The sequence below is a fragment of the Amblyomma mixtum genome, chromosome 2 (assembly GCF_055824585.1).
Source record: "Amblyomma mixtum isolate Tamu chromosome 2, ASM5582458v1, whole genome shotgun sequence".
Classification (NCBI taxonomy): Eukaryota; Metazoa; Arthropoda; class Arachnida; order Ixodida; family Ixodidae; genus Amblyomma; species Amblyomma mixtum.
This window is the reverse complement of record NC_143013.1, coordinates 93,868,227-93,890,524: the sequence shown is the minus strand read 5'-3', so window position 1 is coordinate 93,890,524 and position 22,298 is coordinate 93,868,227. Positions and strand designations below refer to the sequence as shown.

The window sequence follows — 22,298 nt, the reverse complement described above, 5'->3', positions numbered from 1 at the left end:
GGTCGACACGAGAGAGAGATCACAGCACTGCCGCGGGGACATTCTCCTGCAGCGGCGTGCTAGCGGCGCACATTGCTCGAGTTGCTTCGTGCGCGCAGCGGAGCCTTGCTCCTCGCGCGCCCCCGGGACGGGGTGACTATTGAGTGTTTGTGTACCTGCTGAAGGACGACGTGAATAAACGTCTCCTTTGTGAACTTGGAGGCCTATTTCATTGCGGCGAATCGCTCTCCTCCCAGCGGAGGTTGAGTGCGCTGCATCGGTGTCCCAGTGTGTGTGTGGTGACGGCTGATCGGGGCCCCTGGCTCGCGCGAAGCTCGAACCCGCGGTGGGTGGTGGCCTTTGTCCACGTAGAAACCCACAACTGGCGCCCAACGTGCTAAGTCATTGGCGCTTACGCCTTTGATGGCACATTAGCCGAGCAGGTCGCCTTGACGATCACGCTTGCGCACCATGTCTAACACCCCCAGCGGGGCACTCGGCAGCTACATGTCGGCTCCCTACGGAGTTATAGCGTCGTTTGATCCGCTGGCTGCTGTTCCTTCGAATAGCTAGACACCGTGGTTGGCCGCGGCCCCCATCGGGGTTTACGGCGACACAACCCAAAATGTCGACCACGCGGCTCCCATTGGAGCTGTATCGGAAGCACCCTGCGGTGCATCCGCTGGTCACATGCCTCAGCTGTGCAAGCTTTCCGTCCAGTGCGAAAGCAGTTCGTGTCACGCTGCCGCAACCGGCAGTTTCGAACAGCAGCAGCCGTGCCCCGCGAGCAGTCAATTCTGCTCTGGGAACGGCGAGGCGCTGGCCCGGTTCCCTGTGGAAACCACGCCGCTCATCGAACTAGGAGCCTTGCCTCCCTCGTTCGTGCAGCCCGCCCAAGCCTCCACTGAGGCAGGGGTGCCTCAGTTGGCTGATGCGGCTCCGCGAGCCTGCGGGTCGGCTGGCGCGCTGGGCTCTCCTGATACAGCATTACGACTTTTCCGTGCAGTGTCGAAAGGGGAGCACAAACGTGGTAGCTGACGCGCTATCCCGTGCCCCACTCGCCAGCGGCGCCTTGACGCCTGTAGGCGGAGGGGGCGAAACAGCGGACGAGCCGCCGGGCGGCAAGGAGGGGGAACCCGCAAACGGGTTAACCCATTCCGCTAACCAGGCGAGCAGCGCTTCGCAAAGCGGACGAGAGGCAAAGCTCTTCGTGAGCGCCTCGGAAGTGCCGACGCGAACGGAAATTTTGGCTGCAAACCTGAGTGGGGACGAGACCATGCTCCCCTCTGGGATGACTGGAATCGTTTTCAGCCGTAAGAGCTACTGAAAGCCCAGCAAAATGACCTTTTTTGTCGCGAGGTGAGCGACGGTCTCAGGGAGACGGAGCGCCGTGACGCTACTTGTATTGTAGCGGGCGCAGGGGGGAAGAAGCCAGCGTGTGTCGCGGCGAACCCCGGGGATTCATATTTGCTGGACCATGACGGGCTCGTGCTGAAATACATAGCCACCGATGACGAGTCCATCGACCCGTTCTAGGTGGTTATCCCCAAAAGTCTGAGAGGCGCACTGTTGAGATTCTCTCATGACGAACCACTGGCCGGTCATTTGAGTGGCTCCAAAGTTTTTGCAAAACTGAGCCATTCGGTGACGTGGCCCGGCATGAAGCGTGACATTTTCCGCTATTGCCGTTCCTGCCATGTCTGTCAAGCGGTGAAGTCACGGGGCGGCAAGCCGCCTGGAATGATGAAACCGATTGACAGTGTGCGTCCGTGGCAGATGGCCACCTGCGATTTGATGGGGCCTTTCCCCAGGAGCAAGCAGGGGTTCATTGACCTGAAGGCCTACGCGTCACGGTCTGATGAGCTTGCGCCGGTACCCACTGGTATCAAAGGCAAGTGTAAAGGCACAACTGGTGCTGCGGAACGCAAGCGTACGGAGCACCGGTACAATCTGAGGCGACGGTCACCTGTGTGATTGATGCCGGACGGCGGACTTTTCCGCAACCGAAGGCACGCAGCCTCAGCTAGCTGGCGAGCTTTCTTGTCAGGCCCTACCCAGGTGAAGCACGGTGTGTTTTTTTTTGTTGTTTGTTTTTGCAGCATGCTCAGTTCCAGCCTTGCGTGTTTATCTATTTATTTATTTGTTTTGTTTGAGTCAGTTCTAGCCACTTTCGTTTCCCCGCTTGCTCGTCTGTTTTTGTTCTAACGTACCCAGATGTACATAGGCAAACTTCAGCCCGCTCGTGCTTGCTCTCATCTTCTAGAAGGAATAGATTGGATTAGGTGTCGTTTGTACAGCGAGCCTTTTCTCATTTCCGGCCCGACTGTGGGTGGTGGGCTCGTTAAGGAGCCGTGTGTCGCGGTGCGAGTTTTGTGCGGCCCGTATGGAGGGGAAGTTGGCGGGGCGTTTGGGGCGATGGGGGGCGGAAAGTGCACCCTTTGACCCTCGCCGCGGCGCCTCTGGACGCTTCTGATGGGGGGGTCGTTGTCGCCGACCAGCGTCCGCGCACGTGCCGGTGTATGCGTGTTTGTGGCTGTGGCTGCGTGCGCGCGTAACCATGAGCCAAGGCGACGCCTGTGAGTTGTGCCGTTGTGTCCTTCTGCGTGAGCGCGAGGATGAGAAGGACCCCTCGCTGTGGACAAGGTTACACATCTGGACGCCGCCGAACGTCCTCGCCCGTTTCAGCCGGCGTGAAGGGGGTGCACTAACTGTTTTGTGCCGAACGTGATGTCGTGTCCAAGGGCGCGAGGTCAGTGCTCTGCCGCGGCCCCGTCGTCATCAACGCACCCTACATCAACGGAAAGAAGACCGCCATCAGTCGTCGGCCCTCCCAACCCGTTCAACTTCAAGTCTGCGAGCGGTGAGTCGCCGACCGGCCCACTGGGCCGCGCCATCGAACTTTGAGGCTGACATCCACCTGTCACATAGCTGTACAGTTGTATTCACATCTTCTTGGGTACCGTGTATATTATCAGGAAGCTGTTTTGATTTACTGAAGAGTGTGCAAGTGTTTGCCTTGTTTTCCGTTGTTTGTGTGGTTAGTTTTTCTGGCTGGAACTGAAGAGGAGCTAGTTTTTTTTGTATTCATTTCTTTATTTTGGAACTGAAGTGTAGCAGTTTTTTTTTTTGTGTATTCATTTCTTTATTTTGGAACTGAAGTGTAGCTTATTTTTTTTGTGTATTGATTTCTTTATTTTGGTCGCGTGCTTTGCCGATGGGTAGGAGGGCATTTAAGGAGAGGGGGATGTGGGAATCTGGCTTTCCGCCGTCGCCTTTGCGCGGCTGCGCCGGCCTACCGCGTCGTTTCTCCTCTTTCCCTTGCTCCCGCCTCAGGCGGTGGAGAGGCGGCTGGGTGACTAATCACTGTCATTTAGCCACAGCTCCGCCCCGGCTCCCCAAGGGCCTTTGCCATTGGCGCCTTTTGGCGGGAATCCGGGACCCGTTTTGGCGGCCGCGCATCCCGCGACCGTCCGAGCGGGGCCCAGAGAGAGAGATCCCTCCGAGACAGCGTAAGGTGCGTACGTTACTGTTTGTCCGTGCCGGCCTTTGCCGCTCGGACCAGTGCATATACTCGAGCTCGCCCGCACGTGTCCTCTGACCTGCAGCGGCTCGAGCCTGTCCAGCGGGGTCCAGCGACCTCAGACAGGCGTACCTTGCGTTGAATGCCCACTCTCTCTCGCAACCGGCCCAACGGTCGACACGAGAGAGAGATCACAGCACTGCCGCGGGGACATTCTCCTGCAGCGGCGTGCTAGCGGCGCACATTGCTCGAGTCGCTTCGTGCGCGCAGCGGAGCCTTGCTCCTCGCGCGCCCCCGGGACGGGGTGACTATTGAGTGTTTGTGTACCTGCTGAAGGACGACGTGAATAAACGTCTCCTTTGTGAACTTGGAGGCCTATTTCATTGCGGCGAATCGCTCTCCTCCCAGCGGAGGTTGAGTGCGCTGCATCGGTGTCCCAGTGTGTGTGTGGTGACGGCTGATCGGGGCCCCTGGCTCGCGCGAAGCTCGAACCAGCGGTGGGTGGTGGCCTTTGTCCAAGTAGAAACCCACAATTTTTATAGCTTCGTGAGAGCGAGAGTGCTTTCGATCGTGCTTGGAACCTCAAGCACTCTTGAGGGGCCGGCATCGAGTCAAGCAGGATCGAGCTCGATTGCGCTTGAAAGTGGCCGTGTGACAACCGTCGATCTGCATTGAGTTCGATGAGCATTGACTCAATGAGGATTGAAAGTGCCCGTGTGACAGGGGTATTAAAAGGCTCGCATTGCACAAAGAAAAAGCTGCAGCTCACGCCAGCCAACCATAGACTGAGTCATCAGCAACACCAGCGCGACTTGTGAATGGCCAAAACATCCATTCTATTGCACTGTTGGGTAGCACAGCACTGCAGAGTGAGATGAGTGTCAACAGCGTACAGAGTTTTCATGAGAGAGATTTCTTGCTTTACAGCCCACAGTTCACCGACACAAGCTGCAACTTCTACCATTCTACTGCATTAGCTTTCTCACAGTGTAAGTGCTCTCAACACTTTTTTAAGCGAAAAGCTTCACTAGGCTCGTCAACACAGCGCTTCGCGTGAGCCACCCCTGGGCGGCGCCGCGGCGCGCCCTTCCTCCTCCTCGCCACCCCCTCCCTGCTCCTCCTCGCCACCGGTTTACCCTTCGCCGGTGCTAGCGGTTCTTATCGCGTTATCGCAAGTTATAGCAAGGCGTTGCGATAAAGCCTGAGCAGCGGCGGCAGACATAAAAGAGGCCGCGCGCTCCGTCGTTACTTCTCCTCGCCATCGGTTAACCGCTTGGGACGGTTGGGACGGCGGTCTCCGTCCCGAGAGAAGGTTCTTTTGCAAGGCGTTGCGAGAACGCACGCGTGAGCGGCGGCGGCGGCCGTAGAAGAGGCGCAGACATTCGCCACGGAAAGAACAAAAGACCCAGAAGTGATAGCGAGGGAGTTGGCTCAAAATCTACACCGCTACCATGGTGCTCCCAGTGCATTGTGCGCGAACTGCGACAGCCATGACGCCAAACAAAGCATAACTGCAGCTTTTCGCTTGTATATCCAGGCTTAACCAGAGCTAATCCACTGCCAATTTTTTTGTTGTCCTGCTACCACAGAGCTTCTCAACACTGTCTAGAGCTAGAAGAGGTTTACAGTCATTCATCCACCGCGGCAACGCACAGGAATGTTGGGAAGTGGACACTTGGTACTTGGCTTGGCTATTGCTGGAAAGAAGAAGCAAATGCCACTCTTCTTGAAGCAACCCAACAAGAAATGTTGTGACAGTTTCTACAGTATCCTAACACCAAACATCTCCTTCCATTAAATTTAGCATAGCGAATAACTCCCTATAAGCAACTCATTGTAATCAAAGAAAGTGCTTTTCCCATGACCCTCTAACAACGAAAGTGCGCATCTATGTTACAACTGTCCTTGAAATAACGATTATTACCAACATTCCATGCTTTAAGAGGAAACTAACAACTGCTACCGGGGGCTACATTTGCTGCATGGTAAGAGAAGGCACAGTTCGGTCCTCTAGCCTTGGCTCCACATCCAAGAAAAGTTGTCGCCAAACCCAAAGTGCACATTTCCCAATATTCCCCTGGTGGATGGAGTGCCGAGGTCAAGAGACTTTAGCATAGACGGTGCCCCCTTTTTTCCCTCCAGGTAATTTTCAGAAATTCCATGGCAGATGAGACAAATCGGCAAAAGCGCTGCCCAACCAATGCAGCAGCCACCTCACCTGGCTATACTCCCGGGTGGAGTGGAGGACCACATTGCACACAAAGCAGGTGTAGGTGGCGCCCGGAGAACTGTTCAGAGGTCCTGCACATGCGAGAGCACGGCCACATCTCTCAGACAGCAAAATTTCAAACTTGCTCGGTTTTTTCAGAACTTCGCGAGGCAGCATCACGCTTCTGCACTGTCTACGAAAAGTTAAAACTTTCAGCAAAAGGAGATGGAAAAGAAGATAATGACATGCTCAGCCTCTGAACTGAACAGATTGATGCCCATGCAATCAAGTCTACACAGCAGAAACTCATCACCATCATCATTATCATCATCCTCAGCCTGACTACGCCCACTGCAGGGCAAAGGCCTCCCCCATGTCTCTCCAATTAACCCTGTCATTTACCAGTTGCGGCCACCCTATCCCCGCAAACTTCTTAATCTCATCCACCCACCTAACTTCCTGCCACCCCCTGCTATGTTTGCCTTTTCTTGGTAACCACTCCGTTGCCCTGAAGGATCAGCGGTTATAGTAGCAGAAACTTTAGCAGAAACTCAATACAATTCAAATCCCTAGAATTCCCCGGCCAAAGAACATTGTGCTGCCCTCGTACTGAAGATGCCAGACAGTAGGCCTGTGGGAATATTCGATAATTTCGAACATTATCCAATAGTAAAGTGGTTTGGTTTGGTTTATTGGGGTTTAACGTCCCAAAGCGACTAAGGCTATGAGAGATGCCGTAGTGGAGGGCTCCGGAAATTTCGACCACCTGGGGTTCTTTAACGTGCACTGACATCGCACAGTACACGGGCCTTTAGAATTTCTCGTACAAAGAAATTCAACCGCCGCGGCCGGGATCGAACCCACGTCTTTCGTGTCAGCAGCCGAGCACCATAACCACTGAGCCACCGCAGCGGCGATTATTCGATATTCGATTCGAACCGAATGTTTGGTATTTGAAATCTCGAAGTATTCATCCCACGCGAAGGATGCTTTTTGAACTCTTTTCTGTACTTCAGGATTGCAACGCAGCACGCGTGTACCCAAAGCCCAAACTCCGCGGTGTGTGCCTGTGCTCCCACGCCTAGCACGTGTTCATGGAGTCATCGCTTTAAAAGCAACAGCTATGCAACGATGCAATGGCAATTAAAACCAGCACTCGGGTGTCTCACAAGTAGGTCTCACACCCCCCAAATATGCCAGCTCCGAATGTAAACCAACTCCCCAATCTCCTATGGCCGCTTTTGCAGGACGTCGACACAGCTTCAACCAGTGCTTAAGGGGGGACCCTGGTCTTGAAAAAAAAATTTCTATTAATGAAGTCACAGTTATCAAATTTTCAGGCAACATGTATTTTTGTGCGCTGATTCTAGATATGTCATTTAATTTCGTGTAAAGCAATTTCTTGAGCACTGGTGCAATTTTTATGCAAGTATTTTGGGAAAAGTTTTGCAGAAAATTTGCTGCAGGAAACTCGCTGTAATGCATGTTGTTGGGCTTTCTTGACACCAAGGAATGCAATAAGGGTAAAATTATCATCCTGGCTATCATAGAACTTGAGTTATAGAGTTTTGAAGTTGTCGCTTCAGAAATGAGAAGAAAAGTGTGTATTCCTGTTTGTGAAGTGGCAGCTTCAGTGCCCTATAACTCAAGTTCTATGATAGCCAGGATGATAATTTTACCCTTACTGCATTCCTTGGTGTCAAGAGAACCCAGTGGCATGCATTTCAGCGAGTTTCCTGCAGCAAATTTACTGCAAAACTTTTCCCAAAATAATTGCATAAAAATTGCACAAGTGCTCAAGGAATTGTTTTACATGAAATTAAATGACATATCTAAAATCAGCACACAAAAATACATGTGGCCTGAAAATTTCATTACTATGTCTAGATTAATAAATTTTTTTTTTTGAAGACCAGGGTCCCCCGTTAAATGCATTCAGTTTTCTTTCCGTGCAATGGTCTTGTGTGCTCAAAAATACACTTTTTAATATGCCTATTGCACCGTTCAACCTTTCCTGCATACTAAAACTATTGGACATATTAGCTTCAAAACTATTCGAAGAAAATTACTATTCGATTCAAATTCACTTCGAACCAAAGAACCATTATTCCCACATGCCTACAGAATAGCCAACACTGTAAGCATTCCAAACACTGAGCAGTAGCCACGCGACTGTAGATAAACCTTGTCAGAAACAAATAAATTTGCATAAATACATCTCTGATGCTTCAGCATACAAATTTTGTTCGTTTTTTGACGCTACAAACCCCAGACGGCATGATCCAGATTCCACTCCACTCTAACCCCTCAAGGGCAGGGACACTTTATTTTTCGTTCTTTTTATGGTCCCACAATAGTTTTTGTATTCCAACCCCGATCCATGCAAGACAGGAGAACGTTCCGAAGACTCAGGGTTAATGCAAGTCAAAGTTTGAAAGTAAATGCCGGCACAAAGAAATAAGAGAGTTTTGTGCTTAAAAGGAAAGCACACAGTGAGTACAACAAGAAGCCCACCTTTCATCTTGCTCATCTGCTGTGGCGGCTTGTTGTTGGGCCCCTTCTTGCCAAATGTCGAACCTTTGGCAGCCTGGGAAGCGCCCTCCACCTTCACGGCCGCCTGCAGGGCCAAGGGAGCGAGACCACGTTACATGTACAGTCACTCGCCAGCTTGTTTCCTAGGCACAGTGCACACGCAAGTTGACATAGAGCTAACGACATCACCTCGCTCGCATTTCGTTTGGAATTTTCCAGGTCCTACTTCTAATATATCATCACCATCAGCCTAACCATGTCCATCATCATCATCATCATCAGCCTGACTACGGCCACTGCAGGGCAAAGGCCTCTCCCATACGTCTCCAATTAACCCTGTCCTTCGCCAGTTGCGGCCACCGTATAACCCCGCAAACTTCTTAACCTCATCCGCCCACCTAACTTTCTGCCGGCCCCTGCTACGCTTGACTTCTCTTGGAATCCGTAACCCTTAAGGACTAGTCATCTTACCTTCGCATTGCATGCCCTGCCGAAGCCCACTTCTTCCTCTTGATTTCGACTAGGATGTCATTAACCCGCGTTTGTTCCCTCACCCACTCCGCCCGCTTCCGATCTCTCAACGTTACACCTATCATTTTTCTTTCCATAGCTCGCTGCGTTGTCCTTAACTTAAGCTGAACCCTCTTTGTTAGCCTCCACGTTTCTGCCCCATGGGTCCATGTCCACTGCACGGCAAAAGCCTTTCCCAATGACCTTCAATCGACCCTGTCCTACGCCAGCTGCGGTCACTTTATGCCCCCAAACTTCTGGATCTCCATCTGCCTACCTGATCCTCTGAAGTCACTGCTATGTCTGCCCTCTTTTGGAATCCACTCCGTAACACAGCCTTTGCCGTCGTATGAAATGCCTTGGCTTTGCCCAACTCTCTTTGTTTATTTAAGCTATGATTACATATTCTAATGCATAAGGCTTTTTTCCTGCGCAAGCATGCCACCAAACGATCCAATGGTAGACAGCGGTCATTAAGCTTCAGTAAAAGCGTCAAGTGGTACTAAATGCTAGTATGCTTACTACCAAAGAGGAAGCTTTGCACTCCCGAATTCCTCGAGACCCTTCTAAGCTACCCTGCCCCTCAGGGTATCTGTCAGCCAGTACAATAAACACAAGCGCCAAAGCCCCACAAAAAGTTGCCGCTATAAAACCTACGGCGTCGGGTAAGAACACGGCTACTTGTGCGAAATGACTACTTACATGAGAAATTTTAGCTACATTTACTGCACATATGTAAATCTCAAAGCTGATACACCAGAACAACAATCAGTTGATTTTTTTTTTGCCCATCGTAAAGGCTCAGTCTTCCAAGGCTGTCCCTTAGATGAATTAACCAAACAAGGACTGCAAACACTTTTAGTGTCCCTATGTTCACAAACAATTGATCCATGCACAGGACCTGCCACTTCATCCTTGTGCCCTCAATAACGATATAATAAAAAATTATAAACCTTACATGGAGTGTCCACGCACCATTCGATGAAAATATGAAATGAAAAATGATGGTGCAAATCCGAGCTGGCTAGACAGTAACTCAGCACCAGGATATGTTTGCAAGGTGACGGTCTTTAGACTTCTGGATTTATGCCACAACATTTCACAACAGCCTATGCAGACTGTCAACTCTCAAATTAAACCGATACGAAGTCCAAAAATTCTCAAAAAAATTCAACCTTTTCCTCTTCCAAATCCCCCCTTTTGAAGTGAGCTGGAAAGATTTCATTAAAACAAAAATACGAGACCACAAGCCGTCACCTTCTTCGTGGGATCCTGCTTGGCCAGCCTTTCCAGTTCCTCGGCCATCTTGGCACGATGCTTCTTGCCTTTGTAGTGCTGCCAAGTTGAGAGGGAAACAAAGAAAGGACACACCTATCAAAAATGTGCCACTACAACCACATAGAAATGCCACAAGTCTACGCAAGCTACCAGTTGTTTCAGGTGTGGCTAAGTGCTCAAATGGCACTACACTGCCGAGCTCTTTGACAGGCCAAGTTTTTACAGAAAGTGAACGCCTACAGCAATGAGACCTTGGCCTCTCCGCCTCCAGGATTTTACTTTCAGTTGTTGAAGATGTAACCTTGTTTCCAAAGCGTCAGAGTGGACACATTGGTCTTATGAGTCACACATAAAAGGCAGGAACCTGAACGTGTCCGACTCCAGAGAGACAAAAGTCACGTGTGACCCAACTAACAGCAATATACCACTCGTTGCAATCTCACTGAATTATTGTCCCTAAACACCATCCAACTTGCGTCCTTAGCAAAACGTGATTCTTCCTGGCTATGCTGATGTCTGTTCAACCGCAAAAGACTCAGTTGTAGGTGCGAAAATTGGGTTCAAAATTCTCTCATCGACTGAGTCAATCTCATGACAGCAGCACTAAAAAGAAAAGGGACTCCGTGACTGCCATTCGAAACTGAATACTAGTGGCATAACCTAACCTCAGGGATACATGTGCGAAAGGACCATCCTTACACACTTCAGTTTGGTTTGGTTTGGTTTGTGGGGTTTAACGTCCCAAAGCGACTAAGGCTATGAGAGACGCCGTAGTGAAGGGCTCCGGAAATTTTGACCACCTGCTTGAAAAAATAGCCAAAGGTGGCAGCACACACATTTCATTTCATGACCTTTTCTAGCATACACAAGTTCCACTTTCAGTGAAAGTAGCTTCGTTAGAAAGGTGACAACCTATTGATACAGGCCAACTTCAATTTGTACTCAGCATACTTTCAAAATGATTGTCTAAAAGGAAGCCCACAAGTGGTGTAGTCAAGCCAACCGTCTCAACGTGCTGCGCCACTCAGCAACAGATGGGTGCGGCCAGAGAAGGCAAGGTAAGAGAACAGCAAAGATGTCAGACACTCTCAAATCCTGCAGCCGGAGCCAGTTCTGGGAGCAGCTACTGGGGGGTGGCCTACTACCCTTTCGCACCATCCCCGTTTCTAGCAGCCCTGACCGGTTCACTTCACTGCTGCCAGGGGGCGCAACAATCTGCAAACACCAGAACTTGGTACCAATGACCACCTCCGGTTTCGAACCACGAAGGCTCATGGAGAGCTTCGCAAGTGTTTAAAGCTCTGGTAATCCTTTCATATATCTGGTTTCAGTGGTATTTACAACGCGCCTCTGCATGCAAGTAAACACACCAGCTAATGCCTGCCTCCTGTACAGACACGTGGGGAAGCGGATGGCAGTTACGGCCGTCAAGGGACAAACTGAAGTTAACTTATATCAATAGCCTATCGCCTTCTAACGACAGACACTACTTTCACTGCAGGTACCGCCACTGCAGGCCATTTTTGCAAGCAAACTGCAGAGTGTGGAGACTGTTTTTGTAAGCTGGATCCCAGAGGCTAGGCTGGACAACCATCCACACCTTAATAGTGATCATGGAGCCCTTTATGACGAAGTTTTACGGAGTTCACCCACATCAGAAGTTCAGCTCATCCCTGGCATGCTTTTGCACTCTCGTTCCATGCATATTACGCGCGCCAAACTGCTAAGTGGGAAGACGGAGGATGAACATCGCAATAACGGTCACCCCAACAGAGGCTCTCACCACAAATTAACAGGTCGCAGCCGGCTCTTGGAAGCCGTCTTTGTCGCGCAAAGACTCAAACAGCCGCAGGAACACCAGGACGGGCAGCTTTTAACTGAACTGTTCAGGTTAAGTAACAACTTAGGCGATGTAATTTCTTGGTCTCACCAACTTTTAAGTAGTAGTGGAAGCACTTTTAAATCCACTTTTCTCAGCAATAAGTGTGTCTTTTGCCGCTGAAAAAAACATCAGCACAGCCACAAAAAGCCGCGCAGGAATTTTTCCAAGAACAAAAGTTGAATGGAGGCGCCCTCAGTGTACTCTATCCCAGGCAGTAGTGGCCATGGTAGTCGCAATTCTTCTTTTAGAGTAGAATGGTGTAGTGGCTGCAGCAATCGATTACGACACAGTAGCGTTGTGCTTATCATCTCTGTTGTACACCTGGGTAACTGGGAGAGCAAATTTTGTTCCCCTCCCCAATGACAAGGTTTGAGTGGCGCTCTTCTCCCCCTCACTTATGACCTGGTTACACTCCGTTTCATACATAGCAGGCAATGCTGCGGAGGTTGCTGAAGTAGTGCGTCCGCGAAACCATATTACTCCGCCATGTATCATTCGTTCTTCTCGAAACTCCGGTCATTGTTTGGACGAATAGTAAGAGTGGTATAAAACGATGTGGTAGCACTGAAAATGATGGTCGAAGCTGTGAGGCGCTCAGTGCTGAGCTCTCTGGCCGTAATTTTCATGGAGAGTGAACTACTTTTTGGGCACGGATTTAGTAGAAGCGATTCGCCCTACCAACCGCGTATCATACCACCACGTGTACTTTTTGCTTCTCAAAATCTCGACGAGTCACAGGACGAAAATGTTGGAAGAAGTAAAAAGATTGCTTTGGTTTGGTTTGATAGGGTTTAACGTCCCAAAGCAACTCAGGCTATGAGGGACGCCGTAGTGGAGGGCTCCGGAAATTTCCACCACCTGGGGTTCTTTAACGTGCACTGACATCACACAGTACACGGGCCTCTAGAATTTCGCCTCCATCGAAATTTGACCGTCATGGCCGGGATCGAACCAGCGTCTTTCGGGCCAGCAGCCGAGCACCATAACCAATGAGCCACCACGGCAGGGAGAAGTAAACAGAGAAGGTGCCAGTCACGGCACTTAAGATTTGTCGCTACGAAATATGCTCGAGTTCGCTTTGGCTGTATGGCGAACTACTTCTCTGCGTGCACACATTGCGTGCATGAACAGGCGCGCTAGCTTTGGCAGCGTTGCCTGCTATGTACGAAACAGAGTATATCATCATCAATATCAGCCGGACTACGCCCACTGCAGGGGAAAGGCCTCTCCCATGTCTCTCCAATTAACCCTGTCCTTAGCCAGCTGCGTCCACCATATTCCCGCAAATTTCTTAATCTCATCCGCCCACCTAACTTTCTGCCATCTCCTGCCACGCTTGCCCCTTCTCTTGGAATCCACTCTGTTACCCTTAAGGACCAGCGGTTATCTTACCTTCGTATTACATGCCCTGCCCAAGCCCACTTATAGTATAGGCGGCATGAAAACACTGCCCATGTCTTCAGGAAGAGGCAACGCATCAAATGCCTGAACCAATGTGTGCACAGGACATGGGGAGCCTCCTCTCTCTCACCTCCTGGATCTGGTCCTCGTGGTGGGCGATCACCTGGCACAGCTCGCAGTGGAAGATGAAGCCCTGGCCCACGGGCGGCTCACTCTCCTCGGACTTCTGGTTGCCACCACCTGTGCAACACCGATGCGACAAATGCATCTTCAAACCACGGGGAGCACTAAAACTCATCACCCCCCCTACTTCTCCAAGCACCATGGCACCAGATTGCTATGCAATACTTCATTCGAGTGCTTCTTTTGCAGGAAAGCAATGAGAAACTGCCGAGAGTCATTTCGCTTTGTGCAGCGAAATGTACAAAACCAAGCTGGTAAAGCACTGACCAGGCATCAGGCAGAAACTATCAGAAAAAGCGCACACTGGCACCCTACTCACAAAGCACCACAAACCACACCGCAAGCAAGCAAGTCACCAACACCCACCCCAATGCGCCCCCTTAAAAGCACAGCCATATAAGTAACCATGCAATCCATGCACAAACAAACAAGGCCACTTGAAAGGATGCATTTCCAAAGTGCCTCTAACTCCCTGAAGATTGCTGCTAACAACTGAGAATCATTCAATACGATAAGCACAGAACTACCATAAGCACATAAGCATAAAGAACAAGACCTGGCACTCAATGCAGATGTTTGTACATACTTTCTTTCAACAGGTCTAGTCAACGTTAAAATGCTAACGTGTAAAGACTCGGTAAGCACCACTTGCAGTCTTCTTAACTTCATACAATGCACGTGTGACAGCACAAATTCAGCCCCCCCCCCCCCAAGGCTCACAAATGTCACAAAATTACACGAGCTGTGTTCTTAACAGAAACAACCAAAGCAAATCTCGTTACCAACAATCACTACACACACGTGCACGAAACAAGCTGCATAAAATGAGACCCACCTGCATTTGCCTTGGCCTTCTCTGGACGCTTTTCGGCGGCACCCTTCTGCCCTTTCTGCTCCTGGTTTCAGAGAGGGCAGCCCAAAGAGAGTCACAACAATGACAGACAACCCCCAGTCCAAAGCCTACTCGCTCCCCCCATCAGTGGGCAGACAGTTTCAAACCCTAACGAAGCTACAAACGGTGTCCATCTTAACAAAGTAATGCACACTCCAACGCTGAGACTGCACCAGACCTGGCGGAGGTGTCCAGGGTAAATCCACGCATGCACATTCCCAATGCTTTTTGAAAGGTTGCTGTTCTTTCCACAAGCCACATTTGATTAGAAAGAAAGTAGACATGGCAGTTTTCAGCATGATGAAAGAAAAATAAAGCAAATGGCACCTAGCATACGCAGTCTGGCATTATAGCCTAGCACCCACTCCACTCTCTTATTTGGTTTGCCCGACTGTTGTTGCCCTGAGAAACGGACTTATCCGTTTTCACTCTAAGCTAAGCTCGCAACGGAGGCGGCACACATGGGCTTCCGCTTTCGGCCACAGAATCCGCCTTTTTCACGCTCTGCCCTCTCCCTCGCTCCACTGGTTGAAAACAAACTGCGAGCTTTTACCGCACGCGTGCAGTTCATGCTCGCGACAGGTGCCAGCAACAGATGGCAACACTTGTATACTCTGCACCTGCCACCCCACAGGCGTCGTTGGCTCTCATGGAACCGGATTCCACCTGTTTCAACCATGCACGTTTGTTTTACACCAGCTGTCTGGGTAACAGACACATTTTCACCCACTCCCCAGAGGGCGCCACAGCTCGTGAAAAAGGCGGATTGTGCTAAGCACAAAGCGGCGCAGAGTGCTGAAAGGCGCGCACTGCAACACGCCAGCATGGACATGTCCATTGCCTCATGGCATGAACCGACGGCAGTGAGATCGAGTTAACGAGGGTTCATAGTACTTACAACCAAACCCCTGACAAAAACTTTACTATGCCACAACTCGGTTAGAAATGTTCAATGCAAAAGCAACAGCAGGTCCCCATGAAACGTCACAGTGATGAAAGGGCACCACTCTTAGCCTCAACAGATAAGTAAAATTGCAGAGTCAACACAGTAGCTAAATAGCAGCGGTATTTGCAGGAATAAGAAAATTAGCTGAGGTTTAGCTCTGGTTAAACCGGGCAAGTTGCGTAAGCACCGTCGAGAACACACGACTAGGCGCGTGGCAGCAGCGGCGGTGCAGCGACGGTCCCGCCACCTGGTGGAGCGCAGCTGAAATGGTTGCTATGGCAATGGCTCTCGCCGCTGCTGCACACGACTTGCCCGGTTTAACCAGAGCTAAACCTCAGCTAATTTTTTATTTATGAAACCCATGCATTCACTAGAAGCGCCTTTATTCATACTGATACCCTGAGCCTTCGCAGCGGAGTGGTAGCGTCGCCGCCTCAAATGCCAAAGGCCCTTGTTCGATTCCCAGCCTCGACAAAGTTTTTTTTTTATGTAGTGACGCCGAAACGGTTGCTATGGCAACGGCGCTCCATCTCTTTGACCTCGCTGCGGCTAAAGGTCAATCGTGGCCACTGCCGGGAGCTATGCGACGGCTCGAAACCTGGCGCAGTATTGCTTACGCAATAAAAATTTTCTCCACTGATTTGCTCGCAAACATGACAGAAACAAAAGCATGCCACTCTGGCATGAATAGCAGGTGCCGAAGAGCCTACCGGAACCTCTCTCTCACGAGAGCGTACCTAGTGACAGCATGATGCAAACTGCGGTATGCACACTTGGGAGACCATGCTGCCAAAGTGACCAGTAGCGCCCTCGGCGGGCAGCGCGGGCGGCAGCGCTCTACTACCCCAGTCGCAAAGCACCAACAATCCCGGCCGCCCCCCCCCCAACTCCCCGACCCGAAGCGCATGAGTGGCGAGTCTTTACCTTCCCTTTACCGGCGGCTTCTGGCTGACTTGCAGTTCCCGCAGATGGCTGCTGCTGCAGTTGCGACCGGAGCAAGAATTGGACCTTGGCTGTCGAGCAAAAGGAAGAGCGGGGCGAAAGCCATGAGCACCCAGAGGGAGCAGTGACCCGGCTGTTGCGGTGAGCGGGCAAGCTCCTGCCAGCAGGAGAGCCAGAGACACCCCCCCTGTCTCCCCTCTGCAGAGGCGGCCACACAGGGCACCCTCCGAGGCCTACGTTTAGCGTATGTGCCACAGGACTGGCACTTCCCGAGCACGACAGCGCTCCCTTGATTCCCCCTCTATCGCTGACAGCAACCCTTCCATCTGGCATTCGAAACCAGCGCCTGCAATGGCTTCTGAAAGGTTTACCACCAGGCCATCCGGTGCGCCACGGTGCCGCATCAATGACCTCCACACCCCAGGCTTCAAAACCACAGGCCACTGGAAAGGGGCAGAGCCTTTGCACGAGGCACGTCCCCTGGCTCTAATGAACCACACTACTCACAGCTGTCAGAAACACTGCCCAGCTTACGGTGAGCAGATGCCCCTAGTGCTCCATTTCTAGTAGTACTAACACGGCCTCCACCATTCTAAACAAGGCCGTCACTTGGGACATGCACAAACAGCTACTCAAGCAACTGGCCCCACAATTAGTAGCACCGCTTCCCCCTCGTTCACCATATCTCCCTTCTGCAGCAAGCCCCCCCTCACATACGTCACTGTTCAGTTTTTTTTAAACAGGAGAGTCACCCACAAGACTGCCTGCAGATGACTGCTTCACCTTGGGACAAAGGGACTGGAACTTCTCCACCCTTGACGAGGACTAAAGCATGAAATGCATAGCCTTCTAAGTTAGGCAGTGCGGTAGCTGGCACGCAATTTTTTTACCTCTAAGCTGCGGCACTCTGCACCATGATGATGCACAGGGCACACTCTACCTAACCACTGAAAACTCCTCCCAATGAGGTCCCAAAGACTTCCGTAGGTGCACGTTCATTACACTTTCACTCCAAAATGGAGCAAGCCATCCATAACCACCCACCACCTAGAGTGTGACCACAGGACACCGCTGAACAGTCACTGAACTGCTCTGCTTTCGTCTCAAGTCTGGGTTCACACAAAACCAGTCATGCCTTGCTATAGGAGGCTGGCCCACAGGTCAAAGACGAATCAGTGACCAGTGGCCCTCATCCAATTCAACACACGTTCGCATAAGCAGCATTTCATGCTTTAAAAACGGGGTCAGGTCCCAGGCATTGAGAGGCACCATCAAGCGCACGTGGAAGCACGCCTAATGTTACACAGCAGTTTTCGGCAGTCAAAGGAGAAATCCCGCAACAATCCCCAAGCTCTCTGCCACAATATGGCAAGAGGCTGTACCCAGAATCACATAGCGCTACCATCCCCTGGTCTGTACGAGGGCTCGCTGCATGGTAATGGCTCGTTAACACTCGTCCTGGCCAAGCCTCAGCTCTGCCAGGACAAGCAAGCACTACATCTCGCTCACATCAGAAGGCGACAGGTTGTCGTTTCTAGACCGGACTGAAAGCAGCCTCTGAAATCGGGCAGTTCTGTGCCATTCACTGGCTGACCGTAACCTGCATTCACATTGGGACAGCCTGGCAATCGGCTCTGTGGGTTACATACACAGCCCGACCTGTGAGAAGACCGGCTGCGCTCAAGAGAAACCTGCCACTGCTATCCGGGAGCTTGAGAAGTGCACTGTCAGGTGCACTTCCAAAAGGCTCTTGTTTGATTTCTACAGCAGTAATGGAACCGTTTCTCTCATTTAGAAACAAAAGAAAGCAAAGCTGGGTGCGCCAGCTGGCTTGCTTAAAAATCGCGACTTAATGTCACACGAATGGCAGTGACTCAAGTGCACGGCAACCGGTCAGTACTTTCCCACTACTCGAGCTTTGGGTGTCTGACAGGCACCAACATCGCCGACCAAAAGACTAACTAAACACTTAACACCTATGACAGAGCATCTAGTTTTGGCAGTCTTAGACCATGTCTACCAAACCGTCCTTAAGCTAAGTAATTTTTCTTGGCCGGCATATTTGCACACTAGTCATACGAAAGTGCTGCGAAGGCTTTGTGGCAACTATGCGTTAAACTGCGACAACTTCGCTCCATGCCCCACAGTTAGCACACCTTCAGAATGTGTCCATAGCACGACACGAGCACAGAGCAGCGTGAATGCAAATGGCTCATCACATAGTGAAGTACAGCAATTGGCAAGAGTTGGCTTATGGTTAAGGGGGTTTAACGCCCGAAAGCGACTCAGGCTATGAGGGACGCCATAGTGAAGGGCTCCGGAAATTCCGACAACCTGGGGTTCCATGCAATGCACGTGTTCTGCGCCTGACTGGTACGCTGAGCCAAGCACAGGCCCTCGCCGCTTTTCAGCTCTTTTCCCCCTTTCAATGCCTTACTCACAGGCCACAATGCAGAAACCGCGACAACAGTATGATAAAGTGCTGACAAAACTTGAAAGGTTACGATGCATGCCTGCCAATACTGTAACCCGCATTGTGCTTTTCCACAGCTTCGCACCACTATCCTGCTTGCCCAAGAGGAAAAGCTTAAAAGATGCATCTGCCCAATACTAAAAATTAGCGCTATAATAGATATTTTAAGTGTCTAGACAGTCGCCACAGGCAAGTTAGAGGCTCTGTACACCGGACGTTTTTGACACACTACAAGGCAAAGTATCCATCCTTGTCCCATATGCTCTGGCTTAATGACCCAGCCAAATCTGAAAAAGACAAAAATTCACACAGATGAGCTACACTCACTAGCCAACGTAAAAGGAGGCCCGAAGCCCATCTTGATCCCTCCAATCATTTGAAAGGAGTCACCATTCTGCCTTTTGCACATATCCGGCCTCAGCTTTCTCAGTTATAACGGTCCTATAGAAGCTGTATCAAAATTCCGCACTGCTCTGAAAGCAATTCTGTACAACCATAAGAGCGAGAGTTGCAAAAAATTTGCTGACGACGACGCTTCTCGGTAATGCGATTTTTTAGTGCAGCTGCAGTGGTACTTGGACCATAGGCGACCACATACGGAGCGCACAATGCCGAATGGAGGCAGGTCTGAGTTTCGGCTGGGGCAGTGAGCACAGCGATCTGCCGCAGCTGAGCCTAGCCTCAGGCAGACGGACATCGGTGCGCCATCGCGGAACCAGTCTTCACACACCACAGCAGTCCTCCATCATCCACTGCGCTCCGTGTTCGCCTCTTCCATCCTCCGCTACGCTCCTCCTTCACTCGGTTACACCAACGCACACCACTCAACGCAGAAAGAGGTGCTTAAGAGCTGCACACTTAAAGGAACGAAGTAAGAACTGCCCCAACCACCCATCCTTGAAAGACGCTGAGGACGGAATTGACAAAGCTAGGAGGCCCCCGGCTCCAAGCTTAGCTGAATTAGTAGAACCCAGTAATGCCGCCCCACCATTATTACGCAGAATTGCCCAGCTCCCACTAAGAATCACCTCGCATTTACCTACACAGAGATGGACGCGACAAACTGCCACCACATAGTCCAGCTTGTGTCTCTCTCTTCTTCTTCGTTCCGTCCGTCAGCGCTGTTTTGTAGCACCATTCAACACGAACCAACCAGCCTGACCCGGCCCCTCTCCTCATAGCTTGCATACTTTGAAGCGATCGTTCCAGTGGTGGCGTGGAACTAAGCATCATTTTAAGAACTGGTCTTATTGTAAATCAAAGAAGTATTGCCATGTTATGTTGGATTCGCAGCTAAGGCTATCATGCATCAAACACTAGGTTGAAAGATCTGTATGCCGTACTGTAAAGGTTTCCAAAGCTTTCAAAGTTTTCCAGAAACATTTCCTTCCAATAGAAACGATGACATCGGACCAAATCTACAACTTTGCTTCATGGTGAGAGTTGTTACACGGATTCCATGCCAAACGGTCATGCGAAGTCTGTAGTATTTATAGTTGTTGCAGAAATTCGCAAGCCAAGCCAAGGCAAGCAAAGAGACAGAAGAAGAGAAGGGGGAAAAAAAGAAGACGAAAAACAAGAACAAAGAAGGGAAGAAAGAAAAGAGCAAGTGAAGAAGACACGGCCCATGCCAAGGGAAAGAAGAAGAGGATGAGAAAGAAGAAGGGAGAGGGGGAAAAAGGGACATCACGGCTGTCCCCGAATGTGTTAACTAAGCTGCAGCCTCAATTAACCCCCGTTTTTTTCTCCCCAGAGCAACCTTCGGTGGAAAGTAATGCGCTTGTCGCAAAGTACAGCTAAAACTCAACACATGAGAGCTAGGCATAATAGAAGTCCGCAAGTAATGCAAGCGCCACGAACCGCATTGATCATAAATCTACTACTGGGGCTACAGTCGCCGACCGATTCGAACAGTCCGAAAAATCCGTGGATTTAAAAAAATAAACTTTTCTGCGAAAAACCGGCTTTCAAAATCGCGAAAATCGCCGCTCCCCATATTCCGCCTGCAAGCGATAATATTAGACTATCTGAGTCATAGCCATGCTTTCCCCATGCCCGCACCCTATCATGATACCAAATAGTGCAACACGGACGCGGTCATGCTGTGAATGAATGCATTTGCTGCGCGAAGCAAGAACAGTCAGTTTGCATGGGGCAATGACGTTCGCGAAGACTAAGAGGTAACCGACAGTAAGATGCGAGCGGAAGCGAGCGCCTCTAAATGCAATCCCCTCCTCCCCGTCTACCGCGTTTGCTGCTCCGCACTGCGGGGTGCATTGTCCAAGCCGCGGCGGACGCTGCAGCTGTCCAGCTCCGTTATCAATGCGATCGCGCGCCCTTTGTAGGCCATCTCGATGGCAATGGAGAGCATCTCATTATCTCAAATGGCAACGATAAAGAACAAATAGCCAAGCCAGTCCGATTGTGCCTGCCGAGCCGATTCCGTTTAAATCCAAGATGGCGCCTTTCACGGTAGCGGCAAACGAGTTGATAGCGACAGCGATGTCCGCTCGCGTCTATATAAGGCCGAAATAACAAACTATCGGTTGAAAAACGATCACCACAATATTGTTGGCATCTATTTTAGTCCGAAAATTCGAACTTTTAGACTCACAAAGTCCGAAATATCGGTCGTGAAAATGTACGCGTTTCTATGAGGTGCACGACACTTCCTCAGTGAAGTCCGAAATATCGCGCTAGTCCGAATTATTGGAGTCTGAAATATCGGTCGGCTACTGTACATCCTTGAGGATATTCGTGAGCGCTAGCAAAATACAGAGAGGGATGAAAACACATTCATCATACGTTATGCTGAACGAAACTAACTTATAACTAAAAGGGTGCTTAGAGAAGCACACTGCATCTCTTGAGCAACACACCACTACTGCCCATTTTGCTCGTGAGTCCCAGAGGCATAGTGAGCAGTTTGCTCTGGAATCCAAACCCAGAAGCTGCGACTGCAATTCCGCAGCTTGTGTGTCGCCTTTTCCTTCGAGTCCCGCAGCTCGCTGTGTTACTAACAGTGAAGATCCTGTCAAAATGCCCTTCATACACAGCTATGCTTTTTTATAGGCTGCAAAAGCATAGCTAGAAGGTATTAGAACACCCTCCACTCGTGATTTCAGTCAGCATTGAAAGCACACCAGGTGTGCTCGGCTGACTCGGCAGAGCACCAAGACGCTCTTGTGCCCTTGACAGAAGCGCCGGGGGTGGTGACTTATTTGGTGCACTGCTGTGCACCCAGATGACAAACAAACACAAACCTGACCTTCACGGCCAGTATTCAGCATGTTCGCTTCATACTGCCATGATTGGCCGGCGCCGTTGACTACCACAAAGTCGCCGGATTGCGCCACGACACGGCACCCACCGTTCGAGGCGAACGATGCTGAACACCGGCAACACAAACACGGTGCGGTGTTTCCACGTGCAGCATCTCACCACCGCTTCCGACGACGAACAGCAGTGGCTCACAAGAAAGCGATGACTGCGGCCGCGTCCTTCTCATCACAAGCAACGGCGAGTCAGTCGTAGGAGATGCCTCGTGGACA

At 50.7% G+C, this 22,298-nt stretch overlaps 1 protein-coding gene across 1 annotated transcript in view; it reads right to left on the bottom strand.

Annotated features, from left to right (window-relative positions):
- The window catches only part of LOC149360203 (uncharacterized), a 46,457-nt gene that overhangs the window by 13,353 nt on the left and 10,806 nt on the right, over positions 1-22,298 (bottom strand). Inside the window, exons 4-9 of the mRNA XM_089572208.1 lie at positions 16,257-16,345; positions 14,330-14,390; positions 13,442-13,551; positions 10,008-10,085; positions 8,223-8,325; positions 5,718-5,800 (exon numbers count right to left, since the gene is read on the bottom strand). Of these exons, the coding sequence (XP_089428334.1) occupies positions 5,718-5,800; positions 8,223-8,325; positions 10,008-10,085; positions 13,442-13,551; positions 14,330-14,390; positions 16,257-16,345 (524 nt within the window). The remainder of the gene's footprint in view (positions 1-5,717; positions 5,801-8,222; positions 8,326-10,007; positions 10,086-13,441; positions 13,552-14,329; positions 14,391-16,256; positions 16,346-22,298) is intronic.